This window comes from Callorhinchus milii, unplaced genomic scaffold (genome assembly GCF_018977255.1).
Source record: "Callorhinchus milii isolate IMCB2004 unplaced genomic scaffold, IMCB_Cmil_1.0 Scaffold2, whole genome shotgun sequence".
NCBI classification, from domain to species: domain Eukaryota; kingdom Metazoa; phylum Chordata; class Chondrichthyes; order Chimaeriformes; family Callorhinchidae; genus Callorhinchus; species Callorhinchus milii.
The window spans coordinates 78,323,753-78,346,710 of record NW_024704743.1 but is presented as its reverse complement, the minus strand read 5'-3'; the positions used below and the strand labels follow the sequence as shown (position 1 = coordinate 78,346,710).

The 22,958-nt window shown below is 42.2% G+C and overlaps 1 protein-coding gene across 1 annotated transcript in view; it reads left to right on the top strand.

Annotated features, from left to right (window-relative positions):
* Window positions 1-22,958, top strand: part of LOC103185105 (collagen alpha-1(XXI) chain-like) — a 71,455-nt gene that overhangs the window by 17,420 nt on the left and 31,077 nt on the right. The window contains exons 10-15 of the mRNA XM_042346993.1: window positions 326-379; window positions 2,244-2,297; window positions 2,435-2,488; window positions 3,157-3,210; window positions 3,955-4,008; window positions 4,937-4,990. Coding sequence (XP_042202927.1) covers window positions 326-379; window positions 2,244-2,297; window positions 2,435-2,488; window positions 3,157-3,210; window positions 3,955-4,008; window positions 4,937-4,990 — 324 coding nt within the window. The remainder of the gene's footprint in view (window positions 1-325; window positions 380-2,243; window positions 2,298-2,434; window positions 2,489-3,156; window positions 3,211-3,954; window positions 4,009-4,936; window positions 4,991-22,958) is intronic.

Here is a 22,958-nt window from a genome sequence, read left to right as displayed (position 1 = left end):
GTGATTTTATTCACATGAGCCACCTATTGCCAAGTCAAGACCATCAAGCACTTTGGGATGTCATGCAGACTTTGGTATTTAAATGTAAACTTGGAATCTAATCCTACTCTCCTGCTCACTCCCCACATTATTTTAATATTTCTATTTTTCAAACATCTTATCTAATTCCCTTTTGATATTTTCTGCTTTGTATGGTTTATAGCTGATAAGTCCGACCATCTTCTGTGTTCACAAATGGCCTTTGTTGTATTTTTAATAACTGCTAATGATAAAAGAACCTGTAGGTGTCATGACATAATGTATTAAAGTCTGTTCCTATGACCAGGGATATAAGGGAATGCCAGGTCAACCTGGAAGCTCAGGAGCTGATGGGAAGCAGGTGAGTATAACATTGTCTACATCGTCTCTTTGTACGAACAGGTGAAAGGTCAGATAGTCTGCCTTTACAATGATTTATTGTTAATTGATGAACAAACCTTAAAACATTATTTTACTTTGATGTGACTGAATGCTTGGGGCATTGCAAGTCCTTTCCCAATCAAGATTCCATATCTCCCCAACCAGCCAAGAGAGGAAATGACAAGATAAGGAAAGATAGAAAAATATATTGCTCATTTTACCTGCTAAATATGGGTGGACAAACCATTGCTGTGACCTGTGCACTTAGACTTCATTTTGTGGAGTTATTTCTAAAATGATCCATTCTCGCCAAGCGAAATTTATAGCGGAATGATTTTGTTCTTGAATAAGATCTGCCGATTTTGACTTATACTCTTTTGATGGCAGGTTGTACACGCTGTAGTTGAAATGTTGTACAGTAATTGATCTGAAGTGTTGCTGTGTTTTCTTGTGCAGTGTTATATAGCAGAATAGAAATGTATTACATCATATGGTGCTGAACCTGCAGATCAGGCAGGTCTTGGATATAATCCCTGATTTGTGCTGAGCTAGCTGACTTCTTTCACAGCGATAGGAGGAGGTGCTAAAAAAATCAGCCAAGTTTCTATTCCTGATTGCTATTCAGCGATCTCTGCTGGAAACTCTGGAGGTGTGAACGTCAGATGAGAACAGGTTTAGCTGTGACGAATCTTTCCTTCTTCCACCCCATAATAATTGACTGGCCTAGTGATCATCACAGTCTAAGCTTACAAATAGAGTCGATGCTTCTATGAGTTACTGGTATCCTTGGCAGGGGGATGAGCCATGACCCCATGAGCAGCAATTAGACAAGGTAGGGAAGATTCTTGATTCTTGATAGAAGATATTAGAGGGGACCTTATAGAAATATATAACATTTTAAATAGGATTTAAAAAGTAAACCCAGAACAATACTTTAAGATGCACCAAGACAGTAGAACAAGAGGAACCATAGGTTTAAAATTGTAAAGGACAATTTCAGGACAGATACCAGGAAGTTTTTCTTTACCCAGAGGGTAATTAATGACTGGAACAGATTGCTTGGAAAGGTGGTTGAGGCTGGACTCATTTAACAAGCAGTTTAATGCAGTAATGAGGGACTGTGGGTGTCCTGGAGGATGAGATCGGATGCGCCGAAAGGCCTAATCATCCAGACCAATCTTGCCATCTTTTAAGTTCATTAGTGTCAATTAATGCCTTCAGAGAATGAAATACAATGACCTCTGTATATTATATTTTGCATCGTACCAGAATGTGTCTCATATATTCAGTAAGTTGTTTTTTATGCAGGAGGGAATCATGACTGATCTATATCCTGTTTTGTAATGTTTAGTCTGTAATACATTACAGAAAGTTAAGTACAGTTTGAATTAAAGCATATTGTAGCAACTGCTGTTGAAACTCATGACAAGTGATATCAAAAGAAATATCTTCACCCTTTTTGATCTCATGATTCCTATTATCTTTCTGTTGTGAACATTGAGCTACCTTTTAAATTAATTAATTCAATGTTGTGTCCTCAACTACTCTTCCTGGTAACCAACTCCATCTGTTGATTATCCTCTGTGTAAAGAAATAGGTCTCAGCATCTGACCTAACCTTGCCCTTCACAATCCTGAACATGTGCCTTCTTTTCAGGCTGTCTTGCTGCATCTGAAAGTGTTGTTCTAGATTTAAATTACCTGTGCCATTTAGCATCTTACATACTTCTTTGAGAAGTTGCCTTTCAATGCTGAAAAGACCTAGTTTGTCTAGGTGAGTCCTCAGAGTTTGTCACTGAAGATCATCACTGTTGTCTATCTCTCTAATCTGCCCTTCCTTTTTAGGGATTACCTGGTGAACGAGGTATACCAGGTGTACCAGGAGCTCAAGGCATACAGGTATGCAATTCCAATAAACTCAACAAGTAAACAAGTTTCATCTGTGTGGCCTTTTTTATAAAAAAGATGGTTATGCCTTTGCACAGTATGACCCAAACTCTTAATTCTCTATAAGGCTTACAATTGTTTTTTCTTAGGGTTCACCCGGGCTGACTGGATTTCCAGGGAATCCTGGCCTCAAAGGAAACCAAGTAGGATTTCTCTCTTTTATTGACTTATACAATCAATTTTGTGACTGAAGTCTTTTCTGCATCAATAGCAATTAATTTGTTAGAGGAGATTCATCAACAAAATGCAAAGTCACCTTGAATCCATGTAAAGCACTCTGAGACATCCTCTTGACGTGAAAGGCGCTTATCAAATGTCAGGATTATTATCATTATCATCAGAACACATTCATCAAAAACAAACATTGCAAAGAATGCTTAATTAACTTGGGAACACGTGTCTGTTATTTCTATTACACCAATCTTTAAAAAAAATGAGTTATAGAGCAAGGATGGATGAGATTATGGTAGAAGAGTTTGTCTTGGAAGAGTTGTTCATGGCATTAGCATAAATGTAGCTGAATTCACATTAGTTTGTTGACATAGGTTCCTGAGGCTGTAAATCTAAACGTTAACAAGTATCTCCTCTGAGTGGTGCCCCTGATGATGCCATCAGCATTTACTGATCTAGCAAAAACTTAAATAAAAAGAAATAAAAAGCCGAGATATCAAAACTGATCAAAACACATTTTAGTTGGATGATCATTTTGAAAGTGCTCTAAAGGTGAGCGGCCCTTTTTTACAAAATGAATTGTTTGTAAAGAATTGCATCCTAGGAATAATTCCCACCTCTTGTCTGACCTTATCTTCAGGGTGAAAATGGATTGCAAGGTTTTCCAGGTGTACCAGGGTCTCCAGGTCCTAAGGTACTATTGCAATATTGTACAAATTTACACCCCCATTCTGCATTGTGTCAGAACATAAGATTTAAGACAAAGCACTCACTTATCTTCTTTGAAACCTCTCAAGGGACCTGAAGGACAGCCTGGCCGTCCAGGAATGTTGGGACTATCTGGAAGTAAAGTATGTGGTTGTTTCTACAGTAATTTCACTTTTGTTTCTTAGGTATTGTGTAATGTATCTAGGTAAACATAATGGTGTAGTCATTGCAGCCATGACTCCTTTCTGACCGCATGTGACGTGTACCTGCTTAATTAAAATACAAAACTGCATTGAATACTGGTGCTGGTTCTTCTTAATCATAGTAAATAAAGCACGTCGGGAGGAGGTCCAACTCTTTGGGACGTCCTCCTGACGTGAAAGGCGCTCTACAAATGTAATTTTGTTGTTGTAAAAGCCAGACCAGCAGTTAACTATTTAGTAACATTAAAAATAGGTTCATAATGTGACAACTTTGAAAAAGAATGGTTAGAGAGCGCAGGCAATTCTTACCTGTCACCATTTCTATTTCACTGAGAGTGAATCACACTGTTTCTGAAATCACCCCAGATATCTGGAGCTGTACTTGTGTACAATTCACACTACACAAACCTCTATGATGTCTGATTTCAACAACCTGGTTTCCACAGGAATGCTCGTGTAGAGACTTGAAATACCTAGCTTGTGGATAAATTGTTAAGAGTTAATATTGCCGATGAATTTCATTACAGGGCAGCAAAGGTGAAAAAGGATCGCTGGGGGCTCTTGGTCTTCGTGGCCCGAGAGTAAGTCATTTGCATATTAAGAAAATTGTATACAATATGTGATCGTCTTGATCTTTCAATAAAATGTTTCTCATAGTATTTTTTGCCAGAGCACTTGTTCCTGACATTATAAATGGTTCCTTAACTTTATCCAAAGTACGCTCAGTGGTTATTTACTGAAACTCTAGTCATTGAGGCCATAATTGTTGCAAAATTTATAAACTGGAGTTGTTGCATTAATTGCTGCCTCCATTTCATGGCTTAATGATTTCAAATAATGTGGTGATGTTTGTGGCTTGGGAAACCAAATCGACAACAGCCAAAGAACACTGCTGAGCGAGACACTCTCGAGCGTTTTTTAGACTCTTGTTCACCTGAGCTGTGTGTTTACCTATGATTTTCACATATTCGAATTGCAATTAATGCAACATTTCAAAAGCTTGGAAACATCCCAGTGTTTGAGGATGTTGATAACAAGACCACATTGTAATCTGAAAGAGTTCATATTTAACTCTGTATAACACATTTTCAATATTCAATGCAATTTTGGTACTTGAGCACAGGTAGTTTTTAAAATGTTTATGCTTCATAAAATTGTGTTTAGTGTTTTAGGGTACAACAATTTTACAATAATAAAGCTGCGCTGATGTTTTGAGTTGCTTTATTAATGTAATACATATTCTTCTCAGTTTCCTAGTGTGTGAGCTGAAAATCAGAACCATTCCACCCATTGAGTTGGGTGTGTCTGTGGACTACCTGGCAGTGATGGCTATATTTTTGTTATAAATTTGTTGAATGGAAGCTATTGGTACTTTTAATTTTGGTAATAACCCGAATTAACACACACTGAAGGAAAATAATACAGTATTATTATGCATAAAATCATTATACTGTGCTGAAATAATGATACCACCCAATTAAATATTTATTCACTTTCCTTTTCTTTTAGGGAGAACCTGGAATTCATGGAAGAAATGGTCTTCCAGGGGCAGTTGGTTTAAAGGTAAGATGTGTCTCCTTTCATTCTTTAAATGCTGTGCTACTGGAGTACAGTGAAAACTAAATAAATGCATCCCTGATCCAAACATAATAGATTCCAATCTGCCATTTCCATTAAATTCTAGTACACACACTGAGCCAAACGTATCTCTCAGTAGACTGAGAGACGCTCGTGTTCAAATCCATTCACTCCCTGGCATAGCCCTACCTCTCCGACCTCCTCACTCCCCATTCCACCACCCGGTGCATCCACTCGACTGGCACTGGCCTCTTGCTTGACCTTCGCACTCTTTGCCCCACCATTGGAGTTCGTGCTTTCAGCCACTATGCCCCAAAACTCTGGAACACTCCCTCAATCCCTTCACCTTGCCCCGTCTCTCGCTTCCTTAAAGTCCCATCTGAAAACTTTCCTGTTTGACTGTGCTTACGGCCTCACCCCTTCCTCCAGCTCGGAGTCAGGCTGCGCCACTGTTAAGCACTCTGAAACTTTACCCGGCATGGAGTTTGCTACATAAGTGCAAGTTGTTGTTGTTGTTGACTGCTTATGTATTCCTTGAAATTGGGCTGGAACTTATTTCGGTGCTGGACAGCTGACTAAATATAACAAAATATTTATAAGTCTTTCATATAAAATGGTTTTTTGAAACGCTTTAGAAAATAGTGACTCTTCCTGTGTTTAGAAGCGTAATACTATTGTATAATACCGTATTGTGTGCATGTGGAACTAAAGAGAAGTACAATGAGTTTCATGGTACGTTGTTCCAGACAATTTGCTGAATTTCAGTAAAAGCAAACACCACTGTGTTCAGACAGGATTAATGCACCTCTCCCCAATTTTCACTTACTTTCATAATTGTGCACTGCATTGACAGATTGCATGGTTGATTCCGAAATTGTAGATCTAGCCTGCCTCTCTTTCGCCAACAGATGCTTGCTTCCACAAAAAATTGTGAAGCTATTTATGTTTTGTAAGTGAGCCAGCACAGAATCTGTTTGTTGGCTGAAAGCAGACTGTGCAGTGCACGTATCTACTGTAGCATCTGCTGTTTTGGTTGAAGAAACACTATGACATAATTTTTGCCAGCAAAATTATTTTGAAACTTCACTCATTATTATCGCTACAATACAAAATTATATTTGAAAGTGCCTTTCACGTCGGGAGGATGTCTGAAGTGGCTGAACAGTCAGGCATTAGGACACAACCGGGCGGGAATTAGGGGGGTGGAGGGCAGAGAGGGTAGGAGGGTGGCTGAAGGCAGGGTCGAAGGGGATGGTTTTGAGGCATGCCTTGAAGGAGGCAAGGGAGGGAGCAAGACAAAGGAAATGTGGGATGGAGATCCAGAGGGTTGGAGCAGAGAGGCTGAAGGCCTGACCACCAATGTTGGGGCGGGCCGGGTGGGGGACATGGAGCAGGCCAGAGCCTGCTGAGTGGACAGGTTGATAAGGGTTAACAGGTCAGAGAGGTAGGGAGGGTAGAAGGCCATGGAGGGCCTTGAAGGAGAGGACGAGGAATTTTAACTCTCCTCTGAGGGATGGGGAGCCAGTGGAGCCGGGTGAGGGTCGATCTGATGGGATCACGGAGCCTGGTGCAGAAGAGGACATGAGCTGCAGAGTTCTAGATGATCTGCAGCTTGTGGATGGAAGAGTTGGGAAGGCCGACAAGCAGGGCATTGGCATAGTCAAGCCTGGTTGTAATGAAGGCATGTATGAGGGTTTCGGCGGCCTGAGGGGTGAGGAAGTGTCATTGAGGGTTTCAAGTTTCTCAATGGATGAATGATGAATTCTGTTATAATAATAAAAATAATCCTTGGATTTGATATAGTGCTTTATCATGTTGCCAATGTTTCACGGTAATTCAAAGGATTTTTTCAGTGAAGTGACTGTATTTGTATTCAATCGCAGTAGCCAATTTGGGCATCTCACTGTCTGACAAACAACCATGAAGACAACAGACAGTTATTATCTGGAGGATTGCTGGTCAAAACACCAGGAGAAACTCCCGTCTTTTTTCAAATACTGCCTTGGAATCTTGAACGTCCTCTAAATAGGCAGACAGTACCTTGGTTTTAATTCTCATCCAAAGGACTGGCACCTCCAACAATACGCACATGCATATGCACTCCAAGACCGACTTAGTCTGTTCTGCATTTCTCCCCCATCTAATCCCTCCTTTTTCTGGATTACTCTTGATTACATTGCTATTCGGCTCTCCCAGCCCTCTATGTAACTTGTTTGTCCTCTCTAATGCTACATCCTGATTCTCTTCCCCCCTCAAAATTAGTTTAAACCTTTCCCCACAGTTCCAATTAACCTCCCTGCCTTGGTCCCTGCCCTATTCAGGTGTAACCCATCCACCTTGTACAGGTCCCATTTGCCCCAGAACTGGTCCCAATGATCCAGGAAGCTGAAGCCCTCCTTTCTGCACCATTTCTCCAGCTATGGATTCATATGTTAGATCCTGCTGTTTTGATACTCACTTGCATGAGGCACTGGGAGTAATCCAGAGATCATCACCTTTGAGGTCCTACTCTTTTGCTTGTTCCCTAGCTTCTGACATTCTCCCTGTAGGATCTCAGCCCTTTTTTTTCCCCCCCTACGTCATGGATCACGACTTTGGGATGTTCTCCTTCCCCCTGTACAACGTTTTGCACCCATTCCGTGATGTCTTTAACCCTGGCACCAGGGAGGCAACATAATATGCAAGAGTCATGTCTTTGGTTGAAATGCCTGTCTACTCCTTTCACCATTGTGTTGCCAATGACAATTGCATCGACACTCTTCCCTGTGTTTTCCTGTGCATCCATTTGCTTTCGACTCCCCTCCCTAGAGGTGTCATCCCCCGGACCGGTTCTCAGTGCAGAGAACTGGTTTGCGAGTGCCACACTCTCAGGGGATTTCTGCACTGCCCATCCCCTCTTCCTACCTTGCCATTTGGTTACCCACTCAGTCTCCTTCTGAACCCTCTGTGGCTATGGGGTGACCACTTCCTGAAACATTCGATCCATGAACTCTTCAGCCACCCATATGCTATGCAATGACACCAGCCTCTTCTCAAGCTCAGAAACTCTGAGCTCAAGCAGACGGAGGCACGTGTCTGTCCAGGGCACACAAAGAATCCTGGAGTTCCCACATGGCACACATTGTGCATACAACCAGTCTCAGCTGCTCTGCTATATTCTCAGACATGTTTTATATTATTTTAATATAACCAGTATATATTTTATAATTATGTAAATATTCATTAACAGAATTCTCACTTTGTTCTTGCTCAAGTGAGGCTCTCACAAGTCTTCTCGGTTATATAGGATCAAACAAGAGCACCCAGTTTCCACTGGCCAGCAAATATATTACTCTCCAACACCTGGCCTATGATTAACTGCTAATTGACATGTTTTTCGGCTTACATATAAGGTTGCCTCTACTTCAAGAAAGATTTCTCACTGTTTTGCTGAATGAAAGAGTTCTCTCTTGCTCTCTGGTATCTCTCTTGCTCTCTGGTATCTCTCTTGCTCTCTGGTATCTCTCTTACTGAAGAATCCCCACTCTCACCAAATTCCTTAACAGACTTCTCACTCTGTTCCATCTCACTCAGTTCCCTCCTCACACTGCCGGGCTCTCTGCTCAAGTGATGATTAATAATAATAATTATCCTTGCATTTGATAATTGTCACCAGGCCTACAATACATTACAATACAAATTTACATTTATAGCCTTTCACATAGGGACAACCTGACTGTGTATTGAGAGTAATCAGATCACACTTCAATTTGTTCTTTTAAGTCCAAGGCACAAAGTGCCTGACAAGAAGGCAAGACAACATTTAGTAATGTACCAAAGTACAAAGTTTTGTTGGCATCCATCCAAAGGCTAATTCGAGTAATAATAATAATCCTTGCATTTGATATAGCGCTTTTCACGTCGGGAGGACGTCCCAAAGCGCTTCACAGAACACACTGTAAAGTGAATTGACTGTATATTTGTGGGCAAACGTGGCAGCCAATTGCGCACAGCAATGTCCCACAAACAGTCGTAGATTGAAAATGACCAATTTATTATTGTTTTTGGTTTTGGAGGGATTATTAGTAGGCTCTGTGTGGAGTAAGGAAACTTGCCCAAGGTTTCGCCCTGCCTGGAATTGAACTCAGGTCTCTCGCTTGCAAAGCGAATGCTCTAACCACTGAGCTACAGTACTTTTTTTTAATGGGGTCAAATATTTCTTTGTAGTTAATTTAACTGATGGTTAAACTGATAATTCTTTATAATGGATCGAATAAAATCCTGACTAGACACATTTACAATAAATTCTAAGCACCATTTCCCCAAAACTGATTGCCTATTTTTAAGGTTGTTTGATTTGGCTCTTAAAATATGCACATTCCCTTTCAATTTTACCATGACGACAACTTCATTAATATACAGACCTTAATATCGGAGTGCTTCACAGAGGTGGAATTGGATATTGAGCAAGAGGGCCTGGGGAAGGGGGGAACCATTGGTGCAGTCGAAGAGATAGGTTTTGGGTGAGATTTAAAGGAAGATAAAGAGGGGATGACGCGGGAGGGTAGGAGGAATTACAGAAGTTAGTTACTAAAAGCTTGGCCACCAACAGTAGCTCAGAGGGACTGGAGGAAGCGAGCAGAAGAATGAGGTAGGAGATGATCTTGGAGATAGGGAGGTACTGGGATCTGAAGGGATTTATAGGTGAGGACCTTGATGTTGATCTGTTGGATGACAGAGGGCCAGTGGAGCTGGGTAATGACTGGGTGAAGGGCAAATGTAGATTAGTATGGATGAGTATGCAGGTGGTGGAGTTTTGTACCAGCTGGAGCTTATGGGTGATGGAACTAAGACAACCAGTGAGGAGTGTGTTTGAGTTGGGAGATGAATCTGAACATCAAGTTTCCGCACTGGTTTGGTGAGTTTGAGAAAGACCAGGGAGGTTGAAGAGATCAGAGCTGGAGGTGAGGAGACAATGGCAGGTGGCGAGGAAGATAAAACATGTTTTGCTAATTTAATACCTTGATTCACACTGATGAAACACTAACCATTTAAGATCTGTAATAGAATATAAACTCATATAACAATATACTCCTAATATTGCTTTGCAAATTACCCAAGTTTTGTGCTTCTATCACCATTGGCCTTATTCAGGCTCTCAAATTGCTTTAATTGTAAATGCAAGTTGTCCTTCATGCCCTGGCACCTCCCTACCTCTCTAACCTGCTTACCCACCCATCCCATAACCCACTGCCTCTGCTCAACTGCCTCCTTCTGCATGTCCCTTGTGCCCTCCGTTTCTACCACCAGCGCCTTGGGATGTCCTCCCAGCGTGAAAGGTGCTTTACAAATATAATTTTGTTGTTGGTGGCTGCAGTTTCAGCCACTATGCCCCGAAACTCTGGAACACTCTTCCTCTATTCCTCTGCCTTGCCCCTTTCTTCTCCATTTTCAGGTTGAGCCTGAAGACCTTCCTATTTAATCGTGCCTATAGTCACCTCTCACTCCCACTGGCTCGGAGTCGTGCTCCACCACTGTCAAGTGCTGTAGGATGCTACCCTGCATGAGGGGCACTACATAAATGCAAGTTGTTATTGATTCAAAACCTTTACAGATAAGATACCATTTTACTTCAGTGACATTTCTATATGTCATGATATAAAACATCATTACACTTTGCAATCTGGTTGTTGAGACCAAATAGATAAGTGAACATTGTACAGTGAACGACATACTCTGGTATTTGACTGTAAGTGGTTAAAAGTTAGAAGAATCCATTGCACATGGTGGTTGTCAAACTGATTTCCAGACAGCAAGTATAGGATGGACATTTCTTTTTTGTTTTTTTGGTCAGCCGGAAACCCATCACCATGCTTAAGAGTATACAAATCAAACTTAGATTTCTATGCCTCCCACCCACACAAGGAAATCCCAGAGATAGATTTTTGGAATGGAATGCTCAGGCTCTCCTTGGAGGGATGAATCCTGCTTACCTAATTCCGGAAAGTATTTGGCGCAGGGAAACTGAAGTGATCTACTTCCAGAGTGGAGTTTCTGTGAGATAAGGAGAATTCTATAGGATTTCTTAACCCATTTAGCCATTTACCACCATCCTGTGTTTAATTTAACATGAATTGATTCAGAATGGACAACCACTGCAAAACAATATAATAATCCTTGCATTTGATATGGCACTTTTCACATCTCCCAGACGTCTCAAAGCGCTTCACAGAATATACTGTAAAATATGACTGTGTATTTGTGAGCGAAACACGGCAGCCAATTGCGCACAGCAGTGTCCCACAAACAGTCATGGACTGAGTGACCAAATTATTATTGTTTTTTTTGAGGGATTATTATCCCCAGAAAAGCGATCCGCCAATTGACTAACAACTGGGTTCCTACTTACTGCTAGGTAAACAGAGGTTGTGGAGTAAGAAAACTTGCCCAACACTTTGCCCTGCTGGGAACAGAACCCAGGTCCCTTGGTTGCGAGGCGAGTGCTCTAACCACTGAGTTATAGGACTTCACAATACAAAATTACATTTGTTAAGCGCCTTTCACATCCCAAGACCCTGAACTGTCAGGGTTTAAGACCGAGCCGGGATGGGGGTTGGGATCAGGGAGGGTGGAGGGCAGAGAGGGTAGGAGGGTAGCCAAAGGCACGGTCAAAGAGGAGAATCTTGAAGCATGCCTTGAAGGAGGAAAGAAAGGGAGTGAGGTGAAGGAAATGTTGGATGGAGTTCCAGAGGGTGGGGGCAGAGAAGCTGAAGCACCAGACCGCCATTCGTGGAGTGTGCCGGGTGGGGGACATGGAGCAGTCCGGAGCCTGCTGAGCGGAGGAGGCGGACAGGTTGATAAGGGATTAGCCGGAGAGGTAGGAGGGGGCAAGGCCATGGAGGGCCTTGAAGGTCAGGATGAGAATTTTGAATTCTGATCCTGTGAAGGATGAACTACTGCTATTTATAAAAGGTAAACCGCTTACTACAAATTATTTTAAACTAAAGAAAAGAAAAAATGGAATGTGAGTTTTATACTCCATAACTAGCGTCCTGACATATAATGTAGTAAATCTGCTGATAAGTTCAGCAGGTCGGAGAACTTTATCCAAAATTTTATCCAGTTTTCTTGTAATTCTAAAGGAGCTGTCAAGTTGATTTAACTTTTCAATGAGTAACTTGTTAAAGCCTGGCAGGAAAGCTGAAGGGAAGGCGTGGCCTTGTATAAACAGAGCAAAATGGCCTAAAGCCTGACTCAAACTTTCAGTCTGCATTAATACCCCATGAAAAGCAGCAACATGACAGCACCTAAGGTGCTGTTATTTAAATGTCTAAGACAGCGTTGCCACATTAAATATCAAGATTTTATATCTGTACTGAATAGGCTTTATTAGTGGTGACACTGTTGCTGGCCAGAAGTAAAGAGGTGGGATTTCAGATTGCTGAGGTCTGCATTGATTCATCCACATGGCAGTCACATTTCTTTTAAATCCAAAGGTTATGTAAGTATTGCAAATATGCAAAATGCCATTAGCCACAGTGAGCAGGAAACACTGCTAGTGTTGAAAGTTTTCCAGGAGTTGGTCCAGGACTCAGACATTGTGTTAAACATCCGATGGCTCCCCCAACATCAGCCAACCGGGAAGAGCTGTGTCACCCATGTGATGAGAAGATTTGGAATCCTATTAAGAAATACCACAAATTACAACCCATAGTTTCTTCTCAGTCTGTGCCTCAAATTCCTTTCTGCAAAATGTAATTTGTACCAATGCACTTCTAAGATATTCCGTGTTAGTGAGCCAATGAACTGGTGATAGGTGGTATTGCTGCATTTACCTTTTTTCTGTCTTTGAAGCGTAAGTCCTCTTGAGGAATGTTATCAGATTTCTTAAGCTAATTTTTCTACTCTCACAATGTTCCCAATTAAAGTTTTCTCTTTTTCACACGTTTTTTCCAGTGGTTCCTGGTACATTTGCCTGAGAAGCTGGTAGAGGTGCCGCGTGATCTTTGCGTATTTTGCCCCCAAAATATACAGTCAATCCACTTTACAGTATATTCTGTGAAGTGCTTTGAGATGTCTTGAAGAGGTGCTACATCAAATACAAGGATTATTATTAAGAATGCCACCATATTCAGCATCACAGCAGTTGTTCTGCGTTTCTCTGCATTTTCCTTACTGAAGAATAACAAAAATAATCCTTACATTTGGTACTGTGCCTTCACATCTCATTCCATAAAGTGGAATGACTGTGTATTTTGCGGGCGAACGTGGCAGCCAATTTGCACATAGCAATGTCCCACACACAGCCAAAGAGTGAATGTTGATCAGGACAGCGGGAGAATGGCAGTAACGCACCAAACACAAGTTCTCAATCGAGCTCCTTCCAAACATTTGTTCATTAAATTCTATGTCTTTGTTTTAAATTACAAGGACTAGGAGTAAATTTATTTTCAGCTATGGATCTGACAGCACTAAACGTTGATAGGATCTGATATGTCTACACTAACTGCCAGCTCCACACTTTACACATGATCAAGGTCTAGTTCTGTAGGAGAATTCAGTCAACTGCTATTCTGACCTACAATTGTGATTTATGTTCCACACTGACTCTGGTCTGGAAATGCTGAATATTAATAACATAGGAACTAATAATAATCTTGGCATTTTATCAGCACATTATATTGTACTTTATCATGTTGCCAAATTGTCTGAGACATTTACCATGATTGTGAAGTGTAGTGACTGTGTATTTTGTAGGCAGACAACCAACGAGAAGCATTTTCATTAACAGAATAGTTACCTTTCTGCGCTGCTCATATTCTGTCAGGACCCAGACAGCTGGCTATCCAGGTGTGGGACTAGTTATAAGCAGCGGCATGCTTTCAGCAGTACAAAGACTGAATGCATTGACTTCAAAACAGGGCAGGATAGATATTCTACATTCACTTGTGCCAAAGCACGTTTACAGGATGTTTCTCTTAACTACTGCTGCATTAGATATAGAACAAAAGTCTTAACAGGTCAGTGCTTCACATAACTGCTGGTGCTTCTTACTTTGCAATAGTTTCGACAACAACAACTTACATTTAAATAATGCCCTTCACCTGAGATAGCGTCTTGGAGTGCCCGTTTCCTTTAACATATCCAGAACAATTCATGGTGTGCACCCTTCAGTGTACAACAACTTTTATGCTTTAATCCCCAATTAGACGATAGCTGAAAAAATATTTTTTTTCCCCCTGTTTCTGTGAGAATTAGTGGTAAGACATTATTTCTGTGTCAGTAACATAATGCTTCCAGTGTGCTGGGCCAGTGTAAGTAAAATGTACTTTTTAAAAAAAAAGAAAGTTCTTATTGTTGGTGAGGTTTGTAAGGTTGTTCTGTATTACAAATGTTTTTTAAATTGCCTGTTTCAATGCGAACCATCATGAGGGAAATGTTTATAAATGGCATAGAGAGCCAGAGAGGTGTGAACTAACTAAATGCTGGGCAAAATCCTATTTTATTTTTTGCGGCTGACGATATGGGAATGGTTTAAGGAAGAAAATGCTTTTTTTGGCTTTGACTCTCAGAAAAAGAGCTCTTTCCATAAACAGTGATCGAGAATACACAGTTAACCTATTGTATCACAAGAGAGTAGGCAAAATTGTGTTGATTTAAAAATAAGGTAAGAAAAGATGAGAGGCCTACCTTTTCTCTTGGTGAATAGAACTAGCAGTATTACTGTGGATGTGTTTGAATACAGATCTCCTAGTTGTTCACTTGGTAAGCGTGCTGCCTATTGTTGAATTCAGCCATGAAATCCCAACTCGCATTATAGCAGCAGTAACTGGTCAGTGTTTCCACATTCACTATGTGTGTGTGTGTGTGTGTGTATACAGAAAGGGACAAGCTTTCTGTGCTAAAAATGGCCAACTTCTGTGTTATCATGCTGCTGCCGAGGTCATTTCCTGCAGCCCTCTTTTAGTGCACGAGAAGCTGGCTGGGGTTTTGAAGTGAGTTGACCAGCTTCCTGAGTACATTTTGGACTTTATGGTAAGTAAATACAAGCAAATCTACATTACAATAAAGCACATTATAACAGAGTTCTACTGTAGAACCGAAAGATCCTAGGTTTGACTCCTGGTTTGTTAGCTGATCCTAGTAGAGGTGCCACAGTCGGCATCAGCTTTGAGAAGTTTCAACATTCTAGGTGTTGTATGAAATGCAAGGATTACGGGGCACTCCCATTATCATGTCCTTTGTATAGTGCTGATTCACTAATAGCATGGGGTCTCCTATGGATCATCAATAAGCAGTAGGGCTTTTTTTTTTGGTCAGCCAGATGTCTGACACATGCAGAAACCCATCACCACATGATAATAATTATTATTATTATTATTATTATTATTATTATTATTATTATTATTATTATCACCATGTTTAAGAGTATCCAAACTAAGCTAAGAATTCCATGCATCCCACCTACATATGAAAATCCCAGAGATAGATTGTTGGAATGAAATGTGCACTATCTCCCTGGAGGGATGCACCCTGCTATACAAATGTAATTTGTTGTTGTTGTCATTTTTATTTACGTATTTCTGGAACATATTAGGCGCAGGTTGGCAAGAGCCATGGTTTGGGGACCCTAGTGTGTGAGTTGGGGTACTTCTGGAGTCTAACCAGTTAAAACTGCATAGTTTACAATTGAAAGCACTGCCTTGCAAGCTTTTCCACCGTTTGTCCAGCTAGGACCACCCTACCTGCTAAGGCTTTGGCCTACAGGATTAATGGTACCGGGATGTGAAGAATCTCTGCCCCAGTGACTGGAAGGACAGCACAACAATCGTTGACTAGCCAGTTTCTTCACTTAATTCGACTTCTGTGTTGTCATATCATTCTTGATACACACAGGAAGTGCTGCTGACATCACTTTGTAAAAGAGGAGATGCAAGTGGTGACCTAATGATCTAACTAACTGGAAGTTGTCCTATTCTGTTACCATTCCTATCTCTCCTTTCCCACCCAGTCCATTATCTCTTCTCCTCTCTGGCTCTTGTCCAGCCATGATTGCCATCCTCCCCACTCTACGCTATCTCCTACAGCCCCCACCCCCCTCTCCATATGACTGACCATGCCCCCCTGACTCATCGTTCTCTCTCAGTCTCCGGGTGCGCATCTGGCTGCTGCCCCCAACCCAAGCTACCATCCCCCAACATGCCCCTTCTGCTGTCTCCTATCCTACAGTACTCCTGTTTGCTCCTCCTTTCCTACCATTCTCCCATATCCTTTCCCTCCTGGACCCACCCACAGCTTCCTTCTGTTCCAGCCTTGGAATCCTCCAACAGGCTCATCGTGGCATACGCGGTTGGCTGTCCAACAGCAGCCACCCTGACTGCCCCATCCTCCATTTTCACCACCAGCCCCATCGGTCTCATTCACGTTCCCACCTTTCCTGCCAATCTTCCTACCCCCTCAAACTCCTCTGCTGTCTGTCCCTCCGCATTGCCCTTCAAGATGTCTGGACTCTATCTAATAAAGCCGTCACTGTCCACAACCTCATTGTGGATGAAAAACTCAACATTGTTGCTCTCACTAAAACCTGGATCACTCTAGGTGACATCTTTCGCCTTACTGAGGCCACGCCACCTGGCTATATCTTCCATCATGCCCCTGACCCAACTGTCATGGAGGTGATGTGGCCTTCATCTCCAGGTCCTCACTGTGTCTATCCTCTTACTCCTCCAATCACTCCTTAAAAATCCTCCTCATCTATCGTCCCCCCAAACCGTCCTCCACTTTCCTCTCTGACATCTTCACCCTCCTGTCTTCCCTCTGGTCTGTTCTGAACACCTCATCATCTTGGCTGTATTTAATCTCCAGTTCACCCCTCCTTGCTCCACATCTGCTGACGTTTTCTTTCTTCTCTCCTCTCACAATCTCTCCATCCACATCAACTCCGCCACGCATATTCATGGCCACCTGCTAGACCTGGTGATCACCTGGGACCGTTGATACCCTGGCAAATTGTCGTCTGACATCAAGTCCTGGACAAGAGCCAACTTCCTCCAGCTCAATGTTGGCAAGACAGAGCCACTCCTGCTTGGCTCCCTGCAGCGCTTTCTCACTTTAGCCATTGACACTATCACCATTCATGGCTGCACTCTTCACCTCACCAAGCCAATCTGAAATCTCGGTCTTCTTTTCAACCCTCAGCTATCCTTCAAACCCCACATTCATGCTGTGACCCGTTCTACCTTTCCCCACCTCCGCAACATTGCCCGCCTCTGCTACTGCCTCTTACTGCAGGCCCGCTGAGACCCTGATCCACGCTTTCATTACATCCTGGCTTGACTACACAAACTGCCTGCTTACTGGATATCCCAACTCTTCCCTCCACAAGCTGCAGATTGTGTCCTCTCCTGCACCAGGCTCCAGGAACCTATCACCCCCATTCTTGCCCGGCTTCACTGGCTCCCCATTCCGAGTCGAGTCGAGCACAAAACCCTTATTCTTACCTTCAAGGCCTTCCATGGTCTTGCTCCCCTACCTTTCTGACCTCATAACCCCATATCAGCCTGCCCGATCCCTCCACTCGGCGGACACAGGCCTGCTTCAGGCCCCCTGCACTTCCTGCCCCACCATTGGTGGTCGGGCATTCAGCGTCTCTGTCCCGCACTCTGAAACTCTATCCCACAATCCCTCCACCTCACTTCCTCTCTTGCCTTCTTCAAGTCCCGTCTGAAGACCTTCCTCTTCAATTGTGCCTTCGGCCACCCTCCCAGCGCCAACCCCCCCTGCCCTCCTCCCCTTCTGACCCCAACTCCCAGCTTGGGTCCAAAACCCCTGATTGTCCAGCGCCCTGGGGCATCTTTCTGATGTGAAGGGCGCTATACAAGTGTAATTTGTTGTTGTTGTTTCACTTTTACCGCACCCACTGACATATTGTACCCACCTGATCACTGCTTAATCCCTGGATTGCACAGCCTGCCATCTCCAGGGCTGTGGCCATTGCCCTTTTATATACAAAGAATAGTTTCACTCATTTGGCAGCATTAACAGTTGGCTGAAATGTGTTTTCCTCTTTTTTTGAGAAGGGGAAGTGCATTTTTAAAAACACATTATTTTCTAATTTCTTTTGGTTATAAATTACAAAAATATGCCTTCTCAGACTGTGGAATCAAATTAATGACTTTTGTTAGTAGTTAACAAATTTTAACAGCTGGAGGAAAAAAAATGTTTCTGAAGATGGAGTGACATTTGTCATGTCCTTTGTCAGTTTCCTTCCTCTTTTAATTGCAGTTATGCTCACCCAAGACTTTCTAATGATTTTAACAAACACTAAAATATACCATCCAAAAATAATTCTCCGCCATTTCCAGCACCTCCAATCACTAAGCATACCTTTCCCTCCCCTCGTCTCTCAGCCTTCTGAAGAAGTTTTCCCTCCGTGACTCCCTAGTTCATTCCTCCATCATCACCAACAGTCCTTCTCCTCCCCTTGGCACCTTCCCATGCCAGTGCAGGAGATGCAATACCTTTCACCTCCTCCCATACCACTGTCCAGGGCCCCAAACACAGATTTCAAATGAGACAGTGATTTACGTGTACCACCACCAATGTAGTTTACTGAATTCGCTGCTCACGATGTGGTCTCCTCTACATTGGGAAGACAAAACGCAGATTGGGTGGCCGATTTGCCGAACACGTCCATTCTGTCCGCAAGCACAGCCCTGAGCTTCCGGTTTCTTGCAACTTCAACTTTCCCTCCCACCCGCACTCTGACCTCTCCACCCACGGTCTCCTTCACTGTTCCAATGAGCCACAGTGCAAGCTTGAGGAACAGCACCTTATTCATCTGCGAGGGAACTTACAGCCCTCTGGCCTCAATATTGCTTTCAACAATTTCAGACCATAACAGCTCACCTTCCCCCTCGCCCTCTTCTGTGAACATTCCCACATCATCTTGGTCTCAGACACCCCTTTTTGGTCTGCCTATTTTGTTACAATTCTCCCCCCTTTATTCTCAGTATTAACACCTCTCTTCCCCTGCTTTGTTGCAATCTCCACCTATGTTTTGCATCATTAACACCTCTTTAACCCATCATCCCCTGTCCTCTACCCCATTTTTTCTTTGTCTTCCTTGCCCTGCCTCCCCCTCTCTGTTAGCCCTTAAAAGCCTCTCCCTCCCAACATGCCCCAGTTCTGACGAAGGGTCGTGGACCCAAAACGTTGACTCGCTTTCCTTTCTCCATAGATGCTGCCTCACCTGCTGAGTGTTCCCAGCGAATTCTGTTTTTGTTGCAGTACTCTAGCTGAGGTCCAACTAGTGTTTTACAAAAGTTCTTCATAACTTCCTGACTTTTGTATTCTATGCCCCTATTTGTTAAGCCTAGTATCTCATATGCTTTTTTAACAGCTTTATCTACCTGCCATGCCCTTCAAAGATTTACTTATATGAACCCCCAGGTCTCTCTGTTCCTTCACCCCTTTGAAGTTTGTACCATCAGCTTATATTGCCTCACCTCATTCTTCCTCCCAAAATGTATCACATAGCATTTCTCCACATTAAACTTCATCTGCCATGTGTCTGCCAATTTTATCAGTCTGTCTATGTGCATTTGCAGTCTGCTACTATCCTCCTCTCTGTTTACTACTTTTCCAGCTTAGTATCATCTGCAAACTTGGAAATTGTACTCCTTATATCTAAGTCCAGGTCATTTATATAGATCAAAAGCAGCAATGGTCCCAATACTGACCCCAATTCACCACTGCACACTTCCCTCCAGTCAGAAAATCAACCGTTCAACACCATTCTCTGCTTTCTGTCTCCCAACCAATTCTGTAAACCCCGCTGCCACTGTCCCTTTAATACTGTGGGCTTCTATTTTGCTTACAAGTCTCTTGTGTGGCATTTTATCAACCACTATTAAAAATCCATAGAAACTACATCAACCTTCATCCACCCTCTCCGTTACTTCATCAAAAAATTCAGGTTTGTTAGACATGATTTGCCTTCAACAAATCCACTTTGGCTGACCTTTATTAACCCATATTTTTCTCAGTGAAAATTTATTTTGTCCCAGATTATAGCCTCTAGAAGTTTCCCCATCACTGACGTTTGGCTGACTGGCCTGTAGTCCCAGGTTTATCCTTCTGCCCTGTTTGTACAGGGGAGTAACATGTGCAACCTTCCAGTCCTCTGGCCCCACCCTGGTGTCCAAGGAAGATTGAAAGATTATGGCCAGAGCCTCCGTTATTTCCACCTTTACTTCCCTCAGTAACCTAGGATGGATCCTGTACGGACGAGTGACTTATCTACCTTGAGCACCAACAACCTTTTTAGTACCTCTTGGTTTATTCATATCTTATCTAATTTCTCTACCCTTTCCTCTGATACTGGCATTGGCTGCATCTCGAGTTTTGTAGCTCGGTGGTTAGAGCACTCACCTCGCAAGTGAGAGACCTGGGTTCGATTCCCGGCAGGGTGAAAGCTTGGGTAAGTTTCCTTACTCCACACGCCTGATAATAATCTCTCATGAAAAGACAATAATAAATTGGTCACTCCAATCCATGACTGTTTGTGGGACACTGCTGTGAGCAATTGGCTGCCGCGTCAATTAGGGAGATTTGAAGTGCTTTGAGATGTCTAGAAGATGTGAAAAGAGCTATGTCAAATGCAAGGATCATTGTTATTATTATTCACTTCTTTTGTGAAGACGGATGCAAAGTACTCATTCAGTACATCAGCCATGCCCTCTGCCTCCACAGGATGATTTCCTCTTTGGTCCCTAATTGGAACCACCCTACCTTTGACTAACCTTTTATTCTTTAAATGCTTATAAAATATCTTAGAGATCCCTTTCAGGTTACCCGCTAATCTTTTCTCATACAATCTCTTTGCCTCTCTTATTTGTTTTTTCAGTTCTCCTCTGTACTTTCTATATTCTATTTGATTATCTTCTGTATTTTGGATAAGCCTCCTTTTTCTGTTTTATGTAGCTCAATGGTTAGAGCGCTCGCTTTGCAAACGAGAGACCTGAGTTCAATTCCAGGCAGGGCGAAACCTTGGGCAAGTTTCCTTACTCCACACGCTTAATAATTATCACTCGAAAAACCAAAACAATAATAAATTGGTCATTTTCAATCCACGACTGTTTGTGGGACATTGCTGTGCGCAATTGGCTGCCGCGTTCGCCCACAAATATACAGTCAATTCACTTTACAGTGTGTTCTGTGAAGCACTTTGGGACGTCCTCCCAACGTGAGAAGCGCTATATCAAATGCAAGGATTATTATTATGAATGGATGTTTTAAGTTTTAACTTGTAGAAGGAATGCAGCCAGCTAAAATTTTTCCAGAAACTTTCATACCATTGTCCAAAACCTTGTGGTGCCAAACCCGTGATTAGATTAAATTAGAAACATGACCCTGCCTCAAAACAAGTGCTGAATCCAAAAATGCCTGAGCCGTGTATCTCCAAGCTGCTCGGTCATTCATAAAATTATGGCTTCATTGGCCCCTGAGATAAGAATGCAGTTTGCTGTTGATGTCCCTGTGAACATTTCAGCAGACAGGCATTAACCTTGAAGAAGTGTTATTCTGAGCTGGCTTTGAGGCTGAACATTCTTCCTTTCTGAAGTTACAGATTGTTGTTCCTTAAAACTCTTGAGGGAAAGTCCACAGAATTCTTTCTTAGTATAAATGATAATAAATCAATGTTGCATACACAGGACATGACATACTAATCGTTGGGCCAAGCAGGCAAAGAGCTCCTGAATGTAATGATGGAATACTATGTTAATTGGCAAACTATAATTTGCAAATATTTACTAAGAATTAGTTATGTTGCAAATCCCCAAAAAATCACATACCCACTCTGTGGTTTGTAACATTAGTTGTTTGTGTAGAAAAATTTGGACATGATTAAAGGCCTGTCATTTATAGTTCAACTTATTTCTGGAGAGGTCATTCTATCAAGTGAAGTGGCCTATGCTGTATGTATACTCAAATCATCAGGAGTTGTAACCAAGGAGCCATCCCCTGCAGGCTAACCCTCCTCAAATATGGTGACCCATGCTGACCGAGAACACCTTTACCTTTGTATCTTGCTTCAAATCTTCTGCCTCCTATTATTCATCTCTTGGTTCAAATGTCCATAGGGGAATTTTGATTAGCTACATCAAAAATTTTTATAGAAGCCTTATCAGAGGCACTGACCCGAACATGACTAAAGTACTGGTGACTTGAATTGACGTTCTCTGCTTCGGCTATATCAGTTTGTTAAATCTACAAAAGTTGTAAGAAATCTTTCAGCAACCACAATAACTTTAAATAGTGCCCAATAACAAGATTGTAAGAAAAGTGAAACCCATATTATAATAGCAGGTTCTCCTTTTCTTGAACAGAGTGACAACCCAGCAGAGTGTGTCAACAACTGCTCTTCTGGCATTGTGGGGCAATTACGATGGAAAAACTGATCTGATCTATCTTGAGTGGCTATAATGTGGCTGAGTGCTTTCAGCTACTGAATGCCTTGTGTGCTGTTGCTGCCACTCTGGAAGCTGAATATTCAGAACTGGTAACATTTTTGGAAGTTTATTTTGAACGAAAGAGGTTAGGAACACTGATACCTGATATTCAGGACACATCTCCTGGTCTCTACGACTGTTGATAGTGGAAATCATGAGGAGAAACACCCAAGATTCATGTAACAGAATAAGAGAAACCTCAGAGATTTTCAAAAGTAGACACTGTGGCTGGGCTGCGAATAAAGCTCAAACATCTACACTGCCATAGTACAGCTGATAGGCTAATGTATGAACAGAGTTCATTAAAAAAATGTGCATTGTCCAACCTGAATTGCCTGAGGTACTGTCACTTGCACTGTTTTACCCTGCTCCTTTATACCAAGCTTCCAGCACACTTATAGATCTTCAGATTCTCAGATTTGAACAGTCTATTGGTAAACTTGTACAATGCATCAAGCCAG